General features: G+C 40.7%; 4 protein-coding genes across 6 annotated transcripts; 2 read left to right on the forward strand and 2 right to left on the reverse strand.

The window, feature by feature from the left end:
- The first annotated feature begins 82 nt into the window (after positions 1 to 82).
- On the forward strand, positions 83 to 2,307 carry LOC124411820 (C-type lectin domain family 12 member B). The gene is made up of 5 exons (XM_046891279.1): positions 83 to 219; positions 520 to 621; positions 729 to 938; positions 1,179 to 1,283; positions 1,413 to 2,307. The coding sequence occupies exons 2-5, from the start codon at positions 552 to 554 to the stop codon at positions 1,871 to 1,873; spliced, it is 846 nt and encodes a 281-aa protein (XP_046747235.1). The 5' UTR covers positions 83 to 219; positions 520 to 551; the 3' UTR covers positions 1,874 to 2,307.
- LOC124411819 (nicotinamidase-like) lies at positions 1,958 to 18,055 on the reverse strand. Of its 2 annotated transcripts, XM_046891277.1 has the most exons (7): positions 18,045 to 18,055; positions 6,573 to 6,681; positions 6,287 to 6,343; positions 4,170 to 4,393; positions 3,384 to 3,648; positions 3,153 to 3,299; positions 1,958 to 2,934 (listed from the first exon to the last, which is right to left on the reverse strand). In XM_046891277.1, the coding sequence occupies exons 4-7, from the start codon at positions 4,385 to 4,387 to the stop codon at positions 2,539 to 2,541; spliced, it is 1,026 nt and encodes a 341-aa protein (XP_046747233.1). In that variant the 5' UTR covers positions 4,388 to 4,393; positions 6,287 to 6,343; positions 6,573 to 6,681; positions 18,045 to 18,055; the 3' UTR covers positions 1,958 to 2,538. The 2 variants fall into 2 exon arrangements, with proteins under 2 accessions (XP_046747233.1, XP_046747234.1); XM_046891278.1 differs by lacking the exons at positions 6,287 to 6,343; positions 6,573 to 6,681; positions 18,045 to 18,055 and adding an exon at positions 4,503 to 4,797.
- LOC124411818 (glycine-rich protein DOT1-like) lies at positions 12,448 to 17,964 on the reverse strand. 2 transcript variants are annotated; one of them, XM_046891274.1, is made up of 10 exons: positions 17,831 to 17,964; positions 17,459 to 17,569; positions 17,190 to 17,336; positions 15,958 to 16,182; positions 15,678 to 15,875; positions 15,372 to 15,564; positions 15,059 to 15,173; positions 14,364 to 14,513; positions 13,602 to 13,646; positions 12,448 to 12,953 (listed from the first exon to the last, which is right to left on the reverse strand). In XM_046891274.1, the coding sequence occupies exons 2-10, from the start codon at positions 17,554 to 17,556 to the stop codon at positions 12,907 to 12,909; spliced, it is 1,218 nt and encodes a 405-aa protein (XP_046747230.1). In that variant the 5' UTR covers positions 17,557 to 17,569; positions 17,831 to 17,964; the 3' UTR covers positions 12,448 to 12,906. The 2 variants fall into 2 exon arrangements, with proteins under 2 accessions (XP_046747230.1, XP_046747232.1); XM_046891276.1 differs by lacking the exon at positions 14,364 to 14,513.
- A 268-nt stretch (positions 18,056 to 18,323) lies between the features above and the next one.
- LOC124411817 (RCC1 and BTB domain-containing protein 1-like) lies at positions 18,324 to 22,195 on the forward strand. Its single transcript, XM_046891273.1, has 10 exons — positions 18,324 to 18,833; positions 19,254 to 19,456; positions 19,547 to 19,705; positions 19,843 to 20,104; positions 20,169 to 20,296; positions 20,382 to 20,651; positions 20,725 to 20,849; positions 20,942 to 21,039; positions 21,127 to 21,257; positions 21,338 to 22,195. The coding sequence occupies exons 1-10, from the start codon at positions 18,746 to 18,748 to the stop codon at positions 21,476 to 21,478; spliced, it is 1,605 nt and encodes a 534-aa protein (XP_046747229.1). The 5' UTR covers positions 18,324 to 18,745; the 3' UTR covers positions 21,479 to 22,195.
- Positions 22,196 to 22,206: the final 11 nt, after the last annotated feature.

The following is a 22,206-nucleotide window of genomic DNA, read 5'->3' on the forward strand; positions in this document are numbered from 1 at the left end:
AGAAAGCAGCGTATCGCGTAGGCATCAACGGTTCCCCGAACGTTAGGCGACGAAAATCAGGTGGGGAGAAAGCGGGCCGGCCGTCATCGCAGGTGAAGCACACTGCAGACGCTCCGGAACCGTAGTCAGAGCCGGGGAGCGAAGACACAATTAAAGGATCAACTGTAGACCAGGAAAATCTCTCAGCAAGTGCACCTCGACACGATACACTGTATACAGGTAATCTCGAGTTAGTTATTCACCGTCTTTTTACATATTCATTTACTCGAGCCATCATCCCATAAACTGAGGCTCCTGCCACGCTAGTCGTTAAATTTCGAGGAACCGATTCCAGACAAGGTCCGCAACGACGTGAGTTGCAGGTCGTACAGCGTGTTGGAATTTCCGGGAGAAAGTTTCAAAGTATATATACACAAACACATACGTATACGCATGTATGGAACGAAAGCAATAAGCAGTACGAATTTTGAATAATTGACCGTATACTTTTTTCTCTCGCTCAATTTTCAAGTTTTGCAGTTTCGTTTAGAATTCACTATCAACGCGACAGGATGCTAGGGGCGTGGATTGGGATTCCGACCGCTCTGCTGACGGTGTGGATGACATTGCCGGGTACGAATGGTACGTATACCCAGGAAATGATAAATTGATATCGCTACTGCTTAGGTTGATGACGATGAAGTCACTTCATAGTGTAATGTATGCACCAATACTTGTTCTTCAAACAGCAATATATCTTCCCTCAAACGTGTCAAAGTCGTCATCCGCCGACTCTCCAGGGCCTTGGAGCGAAATTTTGGAAGACTGGGTTCTTAGTGGTGGAGCTTCTTCTCGCATGTCAAGGGTAATGAAGATCGGTGACAACGCTTTGACTGTCTCGCCGACTGGGAATTCGCCGAACAAGCGGGATGTTTCCGAAACGGATCTGTACCTTCTGGGTAGGTTTCATTGAAATACCGCAGACAATACCTAAATAGGATTAATTTTTTGTGTACATATAGTCTGTATATGTATTTCATACCTGGCGCCTGAAATTCGTAACTAGCAGCCTATATGAGTTAAAAAGTAAGAACTAACTATATAAAGGTAGTATAAACTATAGCTATAGATTAAATAGTCAGCTATTTATAGAATTTTTAATCTAAAAACTTCGTCGGTTTCATTATCATTTCCCGTAGGAGCGATAGAGAAACTCGTCTACAGGGTGGATTACATGGAAAAACGATTAAGAAGGGCAGAGGAGCTGCTCTACTATGTGGTTTCAGGAAACAATCAGGCTAAAGGTAAAATTCCGACAATTAATTTCGAATAACTTTCCACTGCTCACACTTGCCTGAGTTATGACCAAATACTTTTCCTTGAATACGCATGGCGCTTATCTCAACCCGCTTGACACGATTTTCCTGCATCAGATCCGTGCCCGAATAACTACACGCGGGTGGGCAAGAACTGCTACCACTTCAGCGCTCGCGAGTTCGACTGGAAGTCGTCGGCGAGCATGTGCAGAGGTTTCGGTGGCAATCTAGCGGAATTGGAGTCCGTGGAGGAGAACCAGGACCTGATAGCCCACCTGCAGACGGCCAAAAAGGTCAGGGGTAAGAGCTTCTGGACTGGGGGATTGAATCCTGGTCTCCTGTGGATATGGGCTGGAAGTGCAAGACCTGTGCACCAGGATACTAAGCAAAACGTGACCGGCGACGGGAGATGTCTTAAGCTCGAGTACAACCCGGCCTCGAGGATATATTCGTACAAAGGAGACGATTGCGGGGCAAGGCACAGATACGTTTGCGAGTTTTCCACGGATGATGAGTCCGCGAACAAACTCGAGAGGACGGCACGCGAATTGACGGTGCGTCGTCGGGATGCAGTTTAAATTTATGATATGCTTACATCTTTTTTAGCGACGCTCGAAAACCGACCCAAGTCTAGGGTACAGTCACTACCGCAAGGTGATATGTATATTTATTATTTTAGTATTTATTATCGTTATATAGTACATATTTTGCCTTGCCCGTAGCATATGATATAACAAACGGAGATACGCTCCATTGTACATACGTAAATAGATACATACATATGTATGTATGCTATGATTGATTAAAGACTTGCATGTGTACCGTTACATAATCCTTAGTAAGTACGTAATTAAGTAAGTAAGTAAGTTGTAATACCTATGCATTATTTGCGGAGATGAGGAATAAAAATAAATTAAGTTTCATCAAACGACACAGTTCTCCACGTGCATGTCGTACTTTGTGCAACCCTATAACTGCAATCACGGCGTAAAACGCTTGTTGCAGTGATAGATACAGAATTAGAGTAACATACTTGCCTAAGGCACACGAATGAACTTCCGGGAGAGGGTAATTCATCAGAAGCGGTACGCAGTTGAATATTTGTTTAAAAACCACAGAAGACTACGGAGCGACGCTACAGGTACGCGTGAGACGTGAGTAGCAAGCACGGGGGAGCGGAGGACAGACTCTGCAATGGCGAGCTGGGTTGATAGCGAACGATATCGCATCACATCCGATGCAATTATTCCGCACGAGCAACCGCGGTGCCATTCTTCTTTGCCATTGACTTCGCAAGCTGCAGAGCCATCACGAGGCTGCGGGTATCTCCGTTAACGAACCGCGGCACAGCCTGCGAATCGGTCAGAAGGCCGCCACCCTCCTCGATGAGGCGACGCGTCTCCTCGACGTCGACGGGGTTGACACCGCGGCAGCAATCCTCGACGACGGCTAGTCGGTAACCGAGTCGGAGACCGTCGAGGCAAGTCGCCTTTACGCAGACGTCGTAGGCGAGGCCACAGACGTATAGGTCCGTCGCTCCGACCTCCTCCAGGATGTTCAGCAGTTCTCGCGAGTCCGCACAATTGTTATCCGAAAACACTGAGTACGCCTCCATGTCCGGATGCTGGCCTTTTCGCACCTGAGAGTGGATCGTTTTACATATATAATTAAAGTGCAGTCTGCATTTATAAGCTCAAATGAAAGCTTCATGCGAAGAGTGTATAACATGGGACATGTTTTGCGGCACACGCGCTTGCAGGTTATGCCTCTTTTGTTGAATATCAATGTCATGTATATTATAAACATTCACGGAATTCCGAAAGATTCCAGGTAATTGAACACCCAGATCGTTCCTACCTTGCCTGATCCCGGCGCTATAACCAGATCCTTGTGCAACTGCGCCCCCCATGAGTCGATTACGCAATGCTTCGGCCACAATCGCTGTTCCAGGTACGGATCGCGGAATACGACTGTGTCGAAAAGCTTGGCTTCCTCTTTGGAGATCTGCGGTAAGAAAATACAAAGATCGGGTAACTGCCGTGTAGTAATTGGAAAATTTTTCGTAAATTTTTACGGCGCAATATGTACCTTAGAATCTGAGTGGAGCTCACGAAGACCAAGGTTTTCGTAGAACCCAATGTGCGTCTCGGGGTGCCAATCAAGGGAATAGACAACTTTGTTCCACTTTACCTCAGCTAGCAATCGATTTATTGGCTCGATTACTTCAATGCCGTCTTGCCCCTTACCGCAGTGTCGGAGCGCGAGCGAACCATCGATGAAGTCGTTCTGCACGTCGACAACGATTAAAACATTCACAGGATTCACCACGACCAACGTCCATTCATTGTAGCACCTAAAAATCATCCCTTTGTGTGAGTGGGCACCCACGTGCTCGATGATAAAACAAGGCGACGATATATTCACAGGAATCAATGCAGAATACAGAAAATTGGACTTTTGTGTTTATAGCAGGTCATTGAGGGTGAATTTTAACGGTCGCAATCAAGGAGGCACCAAGCACTTGTTGCTCGGTGTATGATTTACATCGATTTTGCTCGGCCTTCTTCAGAGTGGCGATAATTTAACTGAAATAAGATTCTTTGGTCTAAAAATACCATATTGGACAGCTTTGTGTACATAAAAATCCGCACGTTACACGTTTCTTGAGTCTAGAACGTGTGATTTCGTCATTAATTCCTGGTATACGATACAGACTGATTTCGAATATTTGTAAATTAGACAACTGAATATCGAAGCTCGACAATGACTCGCCGAGAAAAGGCTCAGTTTCCTTGCTGGATAAACGTAATTTTCTTCTAGACTTGCCGCATCTGAAATAAATCGAGGATGCATTAATCGGCAAGATCGACGTACCTTTCCCATTCCTCGCGGTTGAGATATCCGTCTTCGTCGAGGTCAAGGATGTCGAATATATCCCTGACCCTGTACTCGTGCCGCTCAACCTCGTCGGGTCCGAATAGCTCGACGCACATGCTCCTGAACTCATCGTAGTCGATGAGGCCGTCGTGATTGGCGTCAAACTTGGCGAGCAGGGCATCCGAAGAGTCCCAGGTCTTCTTGTCCAAGGCCATGGCTTCCTGACGAATAAGAATCAACCATATGCAAAAGAGAAACATACTCGTGAAAGAAAGCAGTGATCTCGAGGAAAGCTAGGCTAGTTACACTCGGCTCAAATGATCTACCTACTTTAATAGCGAGAGAGAGAAGGAGGGAGATGTGGCGGACTCGGTACTGTCTTTGGGCCCTGAGACGCGCGATCCTCGATCTCTGAGGGGTTCGGTTCGAGTGCTGGCGCGATTTCAAACGATGATGGCAAACCCCTTCCGCAATACGACATAGATGAATGGCGAATACACGCAGAGGCGAGCGAGTATCTGCGCACAGGCAGGTACGTTTATATCGACCAAACAGACGCGGTTACTGGCGGTTGGGGAAGTCCCCTGTGACGCGCGCAACTTCCAACCGGCACTGCGGCGAAAACTGAACTCAAAAGAATCCGTTGGAGGGCCCACGAAGCGTAATCTTTAGAATAGGAAGAGAAGCGTGGCGAAAGGGGGGTGGGGGGGAGGGGTCGTGACTCTCCTCGAGTTCTTTCCTACCTTGGTTGGGTACTTTTCAACCGCTCTCATCCTTGTTCGGATAAAATTAGATCGCCGCATGCCATTTTCATCCTGCATGCACCGTTCGAATAGTAAAAATGAATAGCAACGGCGATATTGGATACAATGTTTTGGTATCTTACAGTCACGATACAGATTACATAACGAATTCGTGACGCTGCAGATCGCGTTACGATGGGGAGGGGAGAGAGGATGTATGAGTAATGGAAGGTCAGACTAGGATGCCAATTCATTGTGTAAGGAATATTGTTGAGCGCTAGTTGCGGTATCCGGTGTATGTAAATATACTTCCAAACTGTTGTGGTATACACATTAGGATGGCCGATGAAAAAAAGAGTTTGTGCTCCAAGTCGAAAAATCTTAAGTTATCCTTGAAAAAAGAAGATCCTCAAAGTTTCAGTGCTCTATCTCGTTATTGAGAGATCCTGGCAGACTTTGTTTTTTTTTTCCCTTATAAAATAAGATTTCATTTTTTTTTTTCGTATCCTGATCTTTTTGATTTTATAACGATTCAAAAAAAAATCAAACGCTAGACAAATAAATCTGGGATTAAAACTACTTTTTACTCAAACATTTTCAATTTTTCATGATGGAATAATCAACATGGCGTCTGAAAAAAAAAAAATTACAGCTTAGAAATTAGTCTACAAAAATTTTTTAAGAGACTAAGGACAAAAAATTAACAAATCAAAGTAGTAACAAAAAAATAATACAATCAATTCGAATTTTTACGCAAATTCTCTCATAACTGTTCGTTTTCTAGTCTAAAAATCTCTGATGGTTTGTTCATTTTTGTGATGAAGTAATTTTATGTATAACTGTATTGACTGCATCCTATCGATCAACTATCGAGAAATCCTTTGATCAGTGTAGGAATTAATAAAAGAGCTTGAAAAAAAAATCAATCGAAAAATGTACACAGTCTGTGCACGCATGATTTATTTTTTGTGACTATTTTGATTTGTTAATTTTTTATTTTACGTTTCATTAAAAAATCTGATGGACTAATTTCTAGGCTATATTTTTTTTCGACTTCATGTTGATTATTACGTCATGAAAAAATTGAAAACGTTCAAGTAAAAAGTATTTATAATCCCAGATTTATTTGCCTAGCGTTTGATTTTTTCAATCGTTACAAAATTCAAAAAGATCAAGGTCAGAATATAACGAGAAATTGAAAAAATATATCTTTCCTAAATCCACCGGCATCCCTTAATAGTGAGACAGAGCATTGAAACTTTGAAGATCTTCTTCTTTCAAGACTAACTTGAGAATTTTTCAACTTGGAGCATAAACATTCTCTTTCAACGGCCACCCTAGTATACATATCTATAGGTAATAGGTACGTACATTTCGAAGAGCTTCGAGTAGCCTCGCCTATGTAAACCGATTCCGCAACCCTCGGAACTGCTATGAAAAAAGGTCTAATAATCATCAGACGTTCGTGTTAAAACGGCACATACACTGAACAGGTTGTCGAGATCTTTGAACTGGTTTACCATCTCTATTATCTTTACAAAAGATCTTGGAACACCCTTAATTTCCTGACAATTCCTTGCCCCCAAATTGGTGGCTGACAGCAACCCCAGACATACCCTGGTTAAATGAAACCATTTCTGACTGAGGAAAAACTCACGCAACGACGAGGGATGCTTCCGGTAATTTTGGCCCGATTAGCGTCAGGCCCGATCGCGCTGTGTCAAGTCTGGCGTTCGCCGGCTTGTCAGGGATCCTCATCACCTCGTCTACGGCCAGAGGAAGGACCCGATTAGCGATCGTTATCCTCTTTCCTGGTTCCATCCTAGATTGAGGGAGATAAAGAGAGAAAAAGAAATAAAGAAAAAACGTCAATGTCGTGAAATTTGGTAGGGCGACACGAGATGCGTCACGGCATGGCGTGTGTGGAAGGTACAAAAACGGCATTTTGTACTACGGTCGTTGGCCTACATTAAGGTGTCGACATAATCGATGCGGATATCTAATAAGCCGCGTGTATTTGCTTGTTCACCTCTTTTGTGATTTTATTTTTCATTCTCTTTCTTTTCTCTTCTCTTTTTTTCTTTTTCTTTTTGGTAACATCATGTAAAGTAGTTTTTCCTGCACGACTTCTGACCCTTGGAGCTAAATAGCTCAAAACTCCGAAATTTGCCTACGGAAAAGCTCGAAGTTGAAAGACTATCACTCTTGTGGCTAATAAATCAGGCATCAAAGGTTCATAAGATATTGAAAATATTATTATTATGTATATTGCTTCACACACATACTTGCCCGCTGCAGTGTTTCCTGCAGTTTCTGTTTAGGTATTTAATAAGCTAGTATAACTTAGTCCACTGTGTCATGGCTTTAAGATACGAGCTCTGCTTTTGGAACGTGGGAAAAAAAATGATAGGGATAAAATAAATAAAGAAATGTTTATACACCAGCCATGCGATTCCGAAAATATTTTTTTTCTTCACGTCATATTCAATCGATTAGATTATACTTGTGCTTCCTCTACAGTTTTGCGTATTTATATTTATTATCGTATCGTATGCCTACATTTCTTCACTTTCAATGACAATTTGTTTGCCTGATATACGCACATCGTGCGTACACAGTAAGCATAATTGGCGGTCATGCTTATTTTTCATTTATTCATTTTAGATATATATATATTTTTTTTTCTATAACGAATCGATACAACGACACAAACCATCGCATTGTGAAATTACAGGATGTGTATACGATAAGAAAACCACACAAATAGAACAAAAAAAAAAAAAAACAACCTCGTAATAGTAATAGCTGGGCGTTTAAAAAAACACATGCAGGGTGTCCAGTTATTCGTGAAAATGTAATTCCCTGAGAATTCCAGGTTTTCCAGACAAAAATCATTATTTATCAAGTTTTTTCTCAAGTAAACAATCAATGAAAAATACAATAGTCATACGAACAAGAATATTTTATATTTGACTAGAGCACAGCTCATTGTGAGACGAATTTGTAAGAATTCGCTGGCACGTACAATTTTTAAGAAATCATGACTTAGTTCATGACCATCGCCTGAAAGTCGAATGAAAATTTTGTTTCTCACCAAATGACTAAATTTTCATGAACCTAAGATGAAAATTAGTATATTCCAGATACGACATGAAATTCCCTGAGATTTCCAGGTTTCTTCCAGGGGATATCAAATTCCCTGATTGCATAATTTCCATGAATACTGGACACCCTGACACGCACACGATTGCTCTTCCTTCGACTGTACGCAATATAGGTAATAATCATACGGACGAACGACTAAATGAACGATAAGTGAATAAATTTAAGGTATATTATTTGGTTGTTTTTACTCACCTGAGCTTTGGCTGATTGTGAGTGAGGTAAGAGGTAAACTCGAGGCTTTTGACTTATAGGTATATCGATCGCAGCCACAAATTTATGCCAGTACATACAACGTGTGTCTCGCAAATAAGCCTTGGCCTTTTCTGCTTTCGCTTTTCAATCGCACTTGCTCGTGCTCGATTACTAGACACTTCTTAACTTTCGCCTTGTTTCGATTTTTGCACGTTAGTTTGAGGATTTCTTTATTTATTTATTTTGTTATTTTTTTTTTTTGTCTGCGTAGAGAAATTCTACGAATAAAACAAATCAGCCCTCAGTCCCTCATCATATTTTAATATCGTGCGCCGTAAGTGCTTCTCGACGTTGCAAATCGAGCATCATTTGTATTTCCTTCTTTTTCATCCAACCGGATACGGAAGTAATCTAATAATTGTGAAAATTCATGCCTGCGTAATATAATAGATGAATAGTAAGGAGTAGAATATCGTCGGCGTCGAAGAAATACTAAACGACGCAATTATTTGGCGCTTCATCTCTACGGAGAATTAATTCATTCGTTTGCCAGATTGTAATTCTTCCTGAACAACGGCAAAATGAGAGACACAATGTTGAAAAATATAATTCAGAGTGGCCACGAAAAGTGGTAAAAATAATTTGCGAATTCTAGTGATTTTCTACGGCTTTCATGTTCTTCTGTCAATATACATATATATATATACAGACTAAAATGCGTTGCTAATATCCTGCCTTTTCAACGTATTTTCATAGCCATATTTACTATATTGTTCAGTTCCGTTTGAAGTAAAAAAAATAATAATCTATTATATGTTCTGGTTATTCCAATAATTGGCCACAACAACAGGCTTCACAGTGCTCAAGCCAGGTGATTTCATGGCAAATAGGGAAAAGCTTATTTTCAATTTCTCCAAGTTTTTTCAATTATTCGTTTTCCACAAACTAAAATAAACTGAAAAAATCTATTTTATACTTAAGAACAATTTTTGTATTTCCAATTAATTCTAGGATGAAAATAATTTGGAATTACCGTACATATCCCGTAAATAACGCCACTCAATTAAACGGTAAAAATTTTGGTTTCAATAAAACATAGGATTTTTGAGATTCATTATATTTTTTTTCCTTTCATCCCATGTTGAGTTAAAAGTATAAACATTGTTCTCAAGCATGAAATTGATTTTTACCGTCCATTTTAATTTATGAGTCAAAAAGTAACTGACTGGCAAAAATATGAGGCTTTCAGGGGATAATTGACTGTGTTTTAGAATACGTTTAGGGGAAACCTTCGGTTTTACAGTGCTTGCAGGAAAAAAATAGGGTATTTTTAGGGAAATAAGGAACCTACTGTGTAGCCTACAATGACAATTGCAGATTTCAGATTCACCGAAAAAATCACACCGAATTCTCAGTGAGTTTAAAGTCGGATAGTCACTCTGGCAATCTAACTTTTTTCAAATTTGTACACAGTTTATTACTTGTAATAAAATTATCAATGATATTGAACAACGTTAACTATACCAGTGTAATACACAGATTTTTTTCACTGACATTCATTGGACGGTGTCAGATCTTTCACTGGTTTTATCTGTATTTGATTTTTAAACTCATTATTTCAAGTTTCCTTCACTCTTTCACTTTCTCAGGTGGTTGATTAATTGTATGCACACCTGTGAAATAAACTTAAATTTTGTCATCATATATATAAATATATATATAAATATTTTTTTCTTTTCAATTCTTACATGATAGATTTGGAAACTTTTGTGTTGCGATATACACATAGATGAAAAAATGATTAAAAGATTGGGGGAAAAAAAGAATCGCAACATTATTGCACATACACTAGATAGTCTAGGAAAAAATTCTATCCAGGGTGTCCGCTTAAATTTTATTAGCTAAGCCTTGATTCTTCGACACTTTCCTACCTCGGAAAAAAAATATTGTCTCCTTATCATTCCTAGTGACTTAATTTGAAAATTGCGATATAGAACAAGGTATCTGTGCAAATTTGTTGAATAAAATTGTTGCTTTTTCAAGTTTTTTTTTTTTAGTATATTGTAATTCGAGCCTTAAAATTCTTGAATGAACGAACTTCGTTGTAGTTTCGGCAGAGCTCAACTTTGTTGTATATTTTGTAAAACTGCAGTTCAGTCATTGCTAGAATTCTTGACATTTTCACCGTCTACAAACACATCCCCTAACATTTTCGGATTTCGCCAGTTTTGATTACTAAGATCAAGTGCAGGACACCCTGTTTTCTACTCTAATTTCAAAAAAGAATAAACAAAACTATGCGATAAGATCGTTACTATTACATCCCCAGATAAATTTTCTTACTCTATTATGTATGGAAAAAACAGTAAAATTACTAATAATATGAATGCTTTTGTTTAATCAAAAAGAAAGAAAATAAGTCAACTAAAGAATAAAAATGAGAAATTGCAGTTTGGAAAATTCTGGTGAAATCGAATTGAAAAAGATATTGCAGAAAATTTTTTTGTTACTGTATAGAAATGGTTTTGTTTTTACCTGCGCACCCTTCTCTCCTACTCGAGGTGGTGTGATACTTGCATTTAGATACCTACGTCTTGTGAGATTTTCATCTCTCATCTCTGTGGCGTGTATATTTTCATTTCTTTCATATTTTTTTTTCTTTCTTTCTTTTTTTGCTTTTCTCAGTCTCTTGTTTTATGTTTGCTCTACCTATTTCTCGCCAATGGCTGATTAGGGCTACACGTAGAGTATTGGAATTTGTAGTCCCCCATTAATTGGTTGTGTGCTGGTATCCTAAGGCAGTTGCTGGTTATTTATTTTTGATTCCTTTATTTATTTATTTATTTTTTTTTTCACTCTTTCTTTCTCCTCACGTTATCATTTTTGCGAACAGCAAAATTCATATACTTATTGTGAATTAGGTCAGGTAGCAATAAATATAAAAAAGTATGGTATGTTATTTTCCTTGGTCATTTTTGTTCTTTTTTTTTCATTTTTTTTTTCATTTTTTTGTAGTATATCACGAAATTTTTGTTTTCTTCATATTTTGACGTTCGTTATGTTGATTACAATATATATAATATAATATATTGTAATCAATATATATGTATATATATATACATTAATGAAAAAGAATTAGTTTTAGAAAATCGAAGAAAACAATGATATACGAAATTTCATTTTGTACAAGATTATTTTTTTTTTTTAATGGCTATCGTGTAACCGATTAATCACTATTTTGATGACATGTTTTTTTAAAAAATATATGTATATATAACTGTCGTGTTAAATCGTTTATGCATATGGAATTTTCTCGCCCTGGTCAAGTAGTTTAAACTTATTTAAATCCCTCTTGATTACTCGCCAAGAAATACCATACTAAATACATAACAGTATATATGTATAGTGTATGCATACATATAAAAAGAAAAAGATTGAGAAACCGAGTCAAACTAAAAGAAAATAGAAACATGTCTTGACAAACGCATGTATTTCACCGATAACGTAGTCAGTTATCACAATTATCATTATTATACGTTTCTTTAATTAATAAATTATCATGTAAGGTACATTTTGAACGACTGAATTTACATAATAATGTGTGTCGTTTTCGGATATTAATATACAGTTGATATTTTGCGATTTTCTTTATCATTATCGTCTTTCTTTGCCTTTCGTATAGTTTGCTTCTTCTTGGTGTGATTGTTAATGTTTTCACTATGATAATAATTACTATGTAAGATGCCAGGAATTTCACTCGAAAATTCCCGTCGCATCGGCGCGGATTCTTAATTATATAATTTTCTCGCAAACGCAATTAATTTATTCATTTACTTTTTCCTTGAATCGGCCTAATTAAACCTTCCTTCCATATTTCGGAATTTAGGTAATTCTATTAAAGTATATATGTAATGCATAGTTTACAACACATGTCAGAATTACCACACAACTTACTTAAGCCTAAAATGATGAGCAGAATAGACGATAAAATGAGAACATATCTCCGTCTCCGGGTATCAGTTATTTGTATGTGCTGTTCTATTATCTATTCCTATTTTCTCTCTGTCACTCTTTCTCTCTTTCAATTTCTCTCTGCCAGTCAATGGTAAAAGTTTATAGTCGGTTTTGCATTAGTTTTTTCCTTTCTTTCTTTTCTTTTTTTTTTTTTTTTTTTCCTTTGTATCATTTTTCTGGTTACTTCGAATCCTAGTTGAGAATTCCTAGCACAAAATTATTTCTTGCACCAGTAACACCGTCGTTTTTCAAGAGTGCGACGATACCTGTGTTTCACTTATGTGTATACTGTATCGTTCAATAGAGTATGTCTCACAAGTAAACAATCGTAAGCATTACATGCATAAAATATCGAGGAGAAAGGGGGGAGGAGAACTGTTCATTTTTCAACTCCCAGAATGGTTGGTTCTGAAGCGTCTTAACAAAAAAACGTTTCGATTGTATAAAACCTATCATTACTGACGATTCCTTCGTTCTGTTTTTTAATGTTAAAATAGAGCAAATAAAAACAAATAAACAAGGGTTTGTCGCACGCTTGAACAACATACGGATCGGATAATTTTGGGAAAAAAAAATCTCGTATCTAACATTTACACTTTAAATAGTTGAATTGGTAATAATTAATAGCGTCGCTGAGACTGGGCGTTTTGGTAACCAGCACTGCCACCTGCAAACAACCATACCTCCTCCGTTCAATCACTTTGGTAATTTCATTGAAATTTCTCTATTAAATATTATTTTTTAATTCAATTTACACACGATCGTGTTAATTTTATACCTTATTCACAGGTAGCGATATTGTAATAATATAGTATATTAGTCTGCATGAGATATAGACGAGCGTGTACACGACTAGATGTCTTAATGGCATTATCTCTTAACGACATTTGTCTCCTCACAAGCAAATATTCTCTCCGTCTCGCTTTCAATCTCTGGGCTTCGGATTGATACAACGCGGTATTGTATCGGCCAGTACAATTATAATAACTATTCGGTGTAAAAGTACCGTGATAAATGAAGATTGCCTGCCTGGCATTGCAAAGATGAACGGCTGTTTCCCCCGTCTTTAATTATTAATGAGTTTCGAGGAACAGTTATGACCCGACAAATCGAGCCACCTTGCCACACAATTTTATTATTCATTTACTCACTGTATTTTATAATATTATATATGAGTAGAGTACGACTTGCAATGGTGATAACGCGTTGGCGAGGGCGCGCGCGAGTCTCGCTGTGTCGGTTTTACGCACAAACATGATCATGATTGTCAATCTTACTATCTAGGGTGATATTTGAAATTGCAAGCGTTACTTACCATAGTCCTGCTGTTTCCCATACCCGCCATCTTGACTCGGATAGTCTGTAAGCAGAAAGAAAGGTTGACCGTCAGTACGTTGCGTTGTACAAATCATCGGCGTTTACCTCCTTCTCAGTTTGTCCGTCCGTTTCTTGCGAAGGTTTAAACAGGGCTGGGTAACGTTTAAAATGGTTTTACTATGCGATTCTGAACGTGCATTTGAAATGCCATATGCCATATGCCAGACGTCGATTGCTTTGCTGTTCGCTGTTGAAAATTTTATAACATCGTTGAATGTCCAATTTTTTTTTGTACCCATTAAACATTTAACATTTCACACACAGTGATAAAAACTAATTCCATTTATCTATTCCAAATCCGTTGGGAAGAGAATTTTACCCAGCCCTGGGTTCAAAATATATTTACTTGACCAAAGGGATACAACGTCCAAGAAAACACGTGTACATTCGCGAATACGTTCAATGCCGTTGTAGCTGAGCTTTGAGGCATTCCGAACAAGACGAACAAGTTGATTGTCCAAATAAATTTCAACACTTGACAAGTATCGGCTCGAAAATGAATTGCACACATCTACAAGATTACGATACAACGAGCAACACAAATAAACACGAATAATCCCCTAGTCGCCACAATGGTTACACAAAGTGAACGGCACGCTCAACGAGCGAAGACTGGCGCGTCTTGAAGCTGTTCAGAATTGCTATCGGATGGAGACGGGAAGGTCAGACCAATAACCGTAGGGAATACGAAATGACTAACCGTAGGACTGCGTAGAGTAGCCACCCCCGGTTGTTGCGGTGGTGGCGTTAGAGGATCGGTCATCATAGGGGTTGGCAGGGGCGTAACCGCCACCCCCAGCTGCCGCACCCGCTGCAGCCCCCTGCTGGTAACCGGCTGCGTACGGGTCACCTGGTATTATATTTCATTCAATGTTTAATTGTTGTACTTCCCTCAATCCGACAGTTTATTATATTCTATTCGAATGCTGAGAAACTACCAAGTATGTGTAAGACATCGCTGGGAGAAACTCGCAGACATTGTCAGTTGCGAGACTTGATTTTTTTCTATCATCGAGGCTTGAACGGGTGAGAAGAAACCAGTTTAACCAGTATATTTAAAACACGCTCGACAGCCAGAAAAACAACATCCGGTGGTATCCCGGCGGGAAACACTCCGTTTATTTTGAACAATTTCTGTCATTCTCACGTACCAAGTTAGTTTTTACAATTTTCAATATCAAAAATGCGTCGGCCAAATTTATGGCAACTTTTATACGACTATGCGCACACAGTACGTGTTATAAATATGACCAAATACGATAGAAATAGGAGGAAAATCGGGACATGGACGGTAGAAATCGAGCCAACATTGCAAATTGTCAAATGTGATCAATTGAAAAAATTATGAGACAATACAATTGAGGCTACATCGCTCTCACATATTGCTCTACTCACCCGGTGCAGATGCTTTTCCATAGCTATAGGGGTCAGCCGAGTTGTAGGCGGCTGCAGGTGGTACGTTGGGTGCTCCGCCATACCTTCCGTCCGTAGGTGCTGGCGCTGCGTATCCCTTCAGAAAAGAAAAAATCAACGTACGCATGTGAATATAATTAGATCTCAGATTATTGTTTCGTTGTTCCTTACGGACTAAAGTGACTTTTTTCTAGCACTCGAAGAAACACGGAACGTTCTATCATCGTGTATTATCGTACTAGTTTTGGCAACCCTTTCTCCTTCGGCAATAGGGTAATGGCACGCAAAGACTTACGGTAGGCTGGGCGTAGTCAGGTGCCTGCTGATAGCTCTCGTAGCCAGAATAAGGCTGAGCGTAGGGTCCCTGCTGCGCTGAGTATCCACCGTATCCTCCACCTCCTGGCTGTGGTTGTTGCTGTTGTTGTTGCGGCGGCAGCTGCTGCTGAGAGTAGCCGTTGCCGGGTGGTCCACCACTGCCGTAACCCTGGCTGTTTTGGTCCAGGCAAATTGAAAAAGAAAACGAAAAAAAAAACCGTGTAAGTTTAAACTAGCAAACGACAAGTTATCACCGCATTTCAGCTCAGCAGCAAAGTTTACTCACTTATTTGGTGGGGCAGAATAGCCATTTGAATTCTGCGACGGAGCCTGATCGAACCTGGGCCTCTTTGCTGGCCCACCAGCTCCCATCGGGCCACCACCTCGCTTGATCGCGCCTCCTCTGCCGCCGATGCCTCCTCTACCACCTCGATCTCCAAACCCACCTCTGCCGCCTGGACCGCCTCTTGGGGGACCACCACCCCTGTAAAACAAGAGAAGTTTGGATTGGTAGGTAGATACATAGCGTCAATTTGAAATACATTGCGGATAGACAAGAAACTCACCCACGGCCACCTCCCCTACCACCTCCGCGGTCCATGCCGCCTCCGCGTCCTCTGAAACCTCCACCACCGCCACGCATGTCACCTCTACCAAAGTCGCCTCTTCCTCTCCCACCTCGGAAGCCACCGACTCCGCCACCGCCTCGACCTCCCCTGGGGGGACCTGCCATGCCTGGCGGAGGAGGGCCACCTCCTGGACCTGCCACCATTCCCACATCTGGTGGACCTCTGCAGAAATTATAATGTCAGGTTATTCGATCAGTCAATATCAAGTGGAAATTATCCCAATAGTTGGAAAGACAAAGTGCATAAAGCCTCTACATAAGAATAACGATGTACGTAATTATAGTAAACTTTAAACTAATATCAATAGATAAGACTGTTACTAAACTGCTGGATAAATTTGTTTACATGAATGTATCATGTGTATACCAAAAAGTGTATACCAAAATTTTTAGAGCTTATCTTTTATTAAGAATTAAAGATCAAGGGATTACGTTTTAGTAATCCTGATTTAAAAAAATGTCACAAACGTCACTAGTACTCTAAGAAAAAGTTTGAATCTATTAAAACTTATGTGTTATAAATTTAAAAATTCAGAAACATATATGATTGTATATAATGATTATGTGAAATCAATTTTGATGTATGGAAGTAAAACATGGTCCCCGTCTATACTACAAGATATTATATGGGATTGAACAAGTCCAACATCGGTGTATGCTTATGATACTTATCTTATAGAATGAATGAGCCAATAGATTTACTTGGACACGACTATTGTCTACATATAACGAAACGCAGAATCCAACTCCGGAATCAACAAGCGATTATAGTGATCTTACCCCAATTTAAATTTTACGAAACATAAAGAATATTTAGAAATAAAAGAACAATATTTATAACAACGTTGAATTTAAGTAAAATTGGAGCAGTCTTCTGTGGAAAGAACGAATCTTATAACGAATTAAAATCTATAAAAAATTAATAATTTACAACTAGTAGTATGTCATTTAAAGATGAAATGTAAAAGTAACTATTTAAATATTAATCAAACCAAGGCTGTTAAACTTGACTGTGAATATGAAACGTGTTTATAATAACACAGCAGTTGATCGACCATTGAGAAGAATACAAATACCGTAAGACAAAGTCTGAATTTTCAGTCTCTCAATTATCATTGGGTTTCCAAGTCTAAGAACCTCGTTCAAAAAAATAACTAATTACGATCTTACCCTGGGGGAAAGTGTCCGCCACGTCCTCCTCGACCAGGTGGCCCGCCTCTGCCTCTCATGCCAGGGGGTCCACCCCGCATCCCTCCTGGTCCGCCAGGACCTCCTCCTCGGCCGCCTCGCATCATACCACCCCTAGGGGGTCCACCTCTGTTTGATATCGGACAAAAAAAAACCCATACTTAGAATTGCATGTGGCGCGATAGAAAATAGGGCAAAGTAAGAAATGTTTAGAGATTTAGTGAGTAATTGGGATAGTGAAAGAATCCTACCGTCCTCTGTCTCCGAATCCACCGCGTCCCCTCATCGGCGGTCCGCCGGGTCCTCCACGACCGCGAAATCCTCCTCTGCCGGTTGGTGAGCCGTCCATGACGCCAGAGAGTCTGTCAAACGACAAAAAATGACAATAATCTGCGGTAAGTCAGCGAGAAGTGAAGCCGATGAGCATTGATGCGCGAGTCGGCCCCGCGTGCCCGGCGTCACGCAATTCAAGGAAGAAGAGACGCCATGGGATGCGCGGGGCTTGTCGTTAGCGCTCGGCGTGAAATTCACTAAAATACGAAACGTTCGAGCCCACCTCTCGTCGAGACGTGTCGCCGAAGGTGCGGGCTGTCGAATAATAAGTGATTTTTTGGGCAACTTACGTCTCTGCAGAAATTGTTGAAATACTCGCGACGTACCGACACGAACAGGAGAACGCGCGTATAATGGACGCCGGAAGAAGACGAACAATTGTTCTCGGCTAGGCCGCTCGCAGCGCTCCCGCTTCTTTTAGTGCTCAACCATTGGCTGAAGATTGCATAAGATGGCCAACCATTCGTGTGATCAGGAACTATAACGGCAGAACCCTACACTTACCGACTGGCTCGTCAGCTGGATCGGGTCGGTAAGCATGAGAACTTTCTGTACTGATATACTCATCTCTGCTGATACTCCCCGCACCGACGCCAGACAAGGTTCAGCGGGGTTAGGTTAGATATAAACTCAGCTGACTTTGACAATCTTTAACCAATGGCCTAACACTTCCAACCCGATCGTGGTATGCAATCTGATGACCGATAAATGAAACGGCCCGACAAAGGCCTTGCGAGAGTTGCGGGGCGCGACGATCTCTGCATGTTTTCGTACGCACACTACTACGTACGGGAAGACATTTTTAGCGACCGATCTTGCCTATTGTCTGTCGCTGCGTGCCAATGAACGCCCGGAGAGTTCCTATAGACAAACGCACGTACTGTACGTACGCATGATCGTTTGACGTTTCTCGAAACTTGATAGAACGGAGCGGATGTCGAGTAGCCGTAGTTTTCTTTTGTGCCGAATAAGAACCTGGTCTTATAACCTAAACTGTTGGAAATTCTGAGGAATCCTACCGGCGACAATTGACGAGTGAAAGTTTAGTCCAAGCATTTCTGTGACGTTTACGTCGTAACCTCAAAACTGCAGCTATGCGATCTGAAGGAACAATTGTCTGACACGTTAGCCGCGAGTTTTCATCGGGTGTTTGCTTGGTTTTATACCATTAAGATAGATAGGCAGGCCGTCGACCATCTTTAAAGATGTCAAGAGCAGATCTAAAGAATTGGCCAGTATTTAGCTTACTGGAACCGGAATTTGTAACCAAGATACACTTGGTTGTCGTATACGGTAAGAAACAGCACGAATCCCGCGGCAAGTCATAAAATTGAACGACGAAATTTTGTACGTCAGTATACGTGTTGCGGTACATGCATGGGCATAAGTGCACGCGATATCTGGAACAATTTCTACCATGGCTTTTATTTTCTCACCTTTCGTTCAAATGGTAACCGTCTAATAGTCTAGTCGCTATTCGAATGCTCCGAAGGCGAGTCTTACCTGCAAACAATGAAATTACAGTTGTATTTGTTTTCGCAACCATCATACTTTTCAGTGACAAATGACTGTAGACAAAGAACCGTATCGTGACGCTTGTTGCCTACTACCAGGCTGCCACTCTCACGATATATTGCGCCATCTGTTGAGCGCGGGAATATTCGAAACGAGGCAGGTTGACGACAATTCTAATTTACTCACATCCATGTTTAGGTAATCTGGGGAACGAGGCATTGATCGTGACGAGGGATGACATGGTATACGCCCTTGGTAGCAACACGACCGGCTGCCTGGGCACCGGGGACTCCCATAGCACACTGCATCCAAGAAAGGTCGAAGCTCTTTGTGAGAAAGGGGTGAAGACCTTCGCCTATGGAAGCGGTCCGCACGTGTTGGCTCTCACGAACGCTGGTGAGGTAAAATCACATTACACACCCGTTTGCCAATACCTTATGGTGATTTTCACCAAAAAAAAACCCTCTCACATGATGGTCCGTTTGTGACAGGTTTATTCCTGGGGACACAACGGCTACTTTGAATTAGGAAATGGAACGTCCAACCAAGGCCTTACCCCAACGGTTGTGAGCCTGCATTCTACCGGAAAAATCGTAGTGGACGTTGCCTGTGGTAGCCACCATTCCTTGGCCCTGACCAATGAAGGAGAGGTATGATGTAGTAGTAATATCATAAATGTATTAGTAATAATGTAATAAAAGAAGTGGGAATACCTATACTGAATGGTGGATGCAAAAATTGTGTATTTAATGATAAACTAATTGACGTCAGAATTAATATGTCGCAGGTATATGCCTGGGGTCAGAACAACTGCGGTCAGGTGGGTAGCGGGATAAGTTCACACCAGGGAGCCCCACGCAAGGTGAACTCGGGTCTGACCGGAAAGAAGGTTGTATCCATTGTCTGTGGCCAAACATCAAGCATAGCCGTGACTGACGGTGGCGAGGTATACGGGTGGGGTTACAATGGAGTCGGCCAACTCGGAATAGGAAATTATGTAAACCAGCTGAACCCGATCAAAGTCACTGCCCTGGCCACGGTGGTTATCGGTAAATTTCTAGGTGGAGCCTGTCTCTCGGAGAGTATTTGACACCATGAATTTAATGATTCTAGAAAAAGTCGCATGTGGTTACGCCCACACCCTGGCTTTGAGTGACGAAGGTACTCTGTATGTTTGGGGTGGAAACAGTTATGGCCAATTGGGACTCGGCAACAAAGCGAATGCCTCTAGTCCCGTCAAGGTGAAGTGAATAAGCAGGAACACACACAACTCGACTTCACCCGTCGTGACCGGTGCATAATTTCTTAATTTTTTTCCATCTCAAGGTGACCGTAGTAGAGATGGGGAGAGTATCGGACATAGCGGCCATTCACTACAACCACATAAGTGTTGCGGTTGGCCAAGGAGGATGCGTCTACATGTGGGGGCAGTGTCGGGGCCAGAGCGTCACCTGGCCGACGCCGACGCGCCTGCTTCATCCTCACGACGCCCTTGCCTTCTATGCCACTCCAAGTGTTATGCATCGACCCCTTCTGCTTCATGCCGAGGAAGAAACTGGGATACTCGACTGCTTAAGGCAAGCCTTTGATGACGCGGTACGTTGCTTGTCGATATTGTCATTTGTTAGCTCATTTCTGCAGTGTATGATGATAAATTTCTGTGTTGCAGACGACAAGTGATCTAGTGATACAAGTTCAAGGAAAGCCAATTCACGTTCACAAATCGGTACTGAAGATCCGATGTCAACACTTCAGATCCATGTTTCAGGAACACTGGGCTGAGGACAGTCAAAAGTATACAAGGCATTTTCTAGTCTTCTGTTTACTGTTACTTTCGACGCCTAATCATCAACACTTGAGCATATTTTCGTTAATGTACTTTTCAGCATTGTTCAGCTGGATCAATTCTCACATGCAGTCTACAAATCTTTTCTGAGGTACTTGTACACTGACGAGGTCGATCTACCTGCTGAGAACGCATTAGGTTCGCCAAATTTCTTCCATTATACTCGTAGCAAAATCGTTGAAGTTGAGCAATATTTTGAACTGTGATTACTGATACGTTCTGTAGAACTTCTGGATTTGGCAAATGCCTACTGCGAGAGCCAGCTGAAGAGACGCTGCGTTCAGATGATCAAGCGAGGCATTACCGTTGAAAACGCAGCGTTCCTTTACAGTACAGCAATCGAGTATAATGCTCAGGTGTGTTCAACACTTTCATTTGCCCCATTTTCGTATTGAAAAACCGCGATAACAGAATATTAGAAATGTGTCTCTTGCAGGAACTAGAAGACTTCTGCTTCAAGTTTGCCCTTAACCACATGACGGCTGTGATACAAACTCAGAACTTCTCCAATCTCGACGAAACTACTTTGAAAACTTTCATACGCAAAGCTGCTCAGGCGGGAGCCTTCAAAACTTGAACAAAGGATCGATAACACAAAGTGGCCGTACATTCCGTTACACAGCGGCTTCTGCAGACTTGATCTTTCAAACTTAATCAAGTTAATCTAGGTAATCCTAAGTGAACCTAATCAAAAAAAAATTCACCTAAGCGATGACTCATTTATAGACAACAGCGAAAATTTTTCCTAGAGGGCATTACCTGAACAAAACAATACTGCATATGATTTATTGCCATTCGATTATGAGTAACGATATTTTTTATACAATGTGTGTAGATAGGTAAACTTGCAGAGTCATTTGTTCGTTGCTGAAAAGTCCGAAAGACACAGTCATTTTACCTGGTGCCCGCATAAGCGGCACTCTCACTGTAGCATCGGCATTCAGCACCCAATAAATAACTTCGTAGAGTAATAATTTTTTTTATATCTTAGCTATTAGCATAAGAACCATGTTTTGTACTACTAAATCGCCCGTCATTCCGAACATTCCGTATATCATGCATTTGAGTAGAAAAAAAGTAACTGAACACCCTGTGCGATACCCTATGTATTTGTGAAACTATCAGCATACAACTATGTTCATCATATCTAAGTTTTTATACTGCATTGTGCTTTTTATATTATCGATAATTGTCTTATATAAATATTTATACAATTTATACATACAGTATATGTGTGTAAATATTTGTACCAATAGCATAATATAATGCAATACATGCTTTTTTTATATTTCAACACTTTCTATG

Source organism: Diprion similis, chromosome 10 (assembly GCF_021155765.1).
Source record: "Diprion similis isolate iyDipSimi1 chromosome 10, iyDipSimi1.1, whole genome shotgun sequence".
In the NCBI taxonomy this organism is placed as follows: domain Eukaryota; kingdom Metazoa; phylum Arthropoda; class Insecta; order Hymenoptera; family Diprionidae; genus Diprion; species Diprion similis.

Coding starts and splice junctions, on each gene's coding strand:
- LOC124411820 (XM_046891279.1), top strand. CDS start 552: ATGCTAGGGGCGTGGATTGGGATTCCGACCGCTCTGCTGACGGTGTGG. Junction 622..728: donor GACATTGCCGGGTACGAATG/GTACGTATACCC, acceptor TTCTTCAAACAG/CAATATATCTTCCCTCAAAC. Junction 1,284..1,412: donor AGGAAACAATCAGGCTAAAG/GTAAAATTCCGA, acceptor TTCCTGCATCAG/ATCCGTGCCCGAATAACTAC.
- LOC124411819 (XM_046891277.1), bottom strand. CDS start 4,387: ATGGCCTTGGACAAGAAGACCTGGGACTCTTCGGATGCCCTGCTCGCC. Junction 3,649..4,169: donor AACCGCGAGGAATGGGAAAG/GTACGTCGATCT, acceptor GATGATTTTTAG/GTGCTACAATGAATGGACGT. Junction 2,935..3,152: donor TAGCGCCGGGATCAGGCAAG/GTAGGAACGATC, acceptor ATCCACTCTCAG/GTGCGAAAAGGCCAGCATCC.
- LOC124411818 (XM_046891274.1), bottom strand. CDS start 17,556: ATGGACGGCTCACCAACCGGCAGAGGAGGATTTCGCGGTCGTGGAGGA. Junction 15,876..15,957: donor GGTAGGGGAGGTGGCCGTGG/GTGAGTTTCTTG, acceptor CTTGTTTTACAG/GGGTGGTGGTCCCCCAAGAG. Junction 13,647..14,363: donor CTACTCTACGCAGTCCTACG/GTTAGTCATTTC, acceptor TTCTGCTTACAG/ACTATCCGAGTCAAGATGGC.
- LOC124411817 (XM_046891273.1), top strand. CDS start 18,746: ATGTCAAGAGCAGATCTAAAGAATTGGCCAGTATTTAGCTTACTGGAA. Junction 18,834..19,253: donor ACACTTGGTTGTCGTATACG/GTAAGAAACAGC, acceptor ATCCATGTTTAG/GTAATCTGGGGAACGAGGCA. Junction 21,258..21,337: donor CAATCGAGTATAATGCTCAG/GTGTGTTCAACA, acceptor TGTCTCTTGCAG/GAACTAGAAGACTTCTGCTT.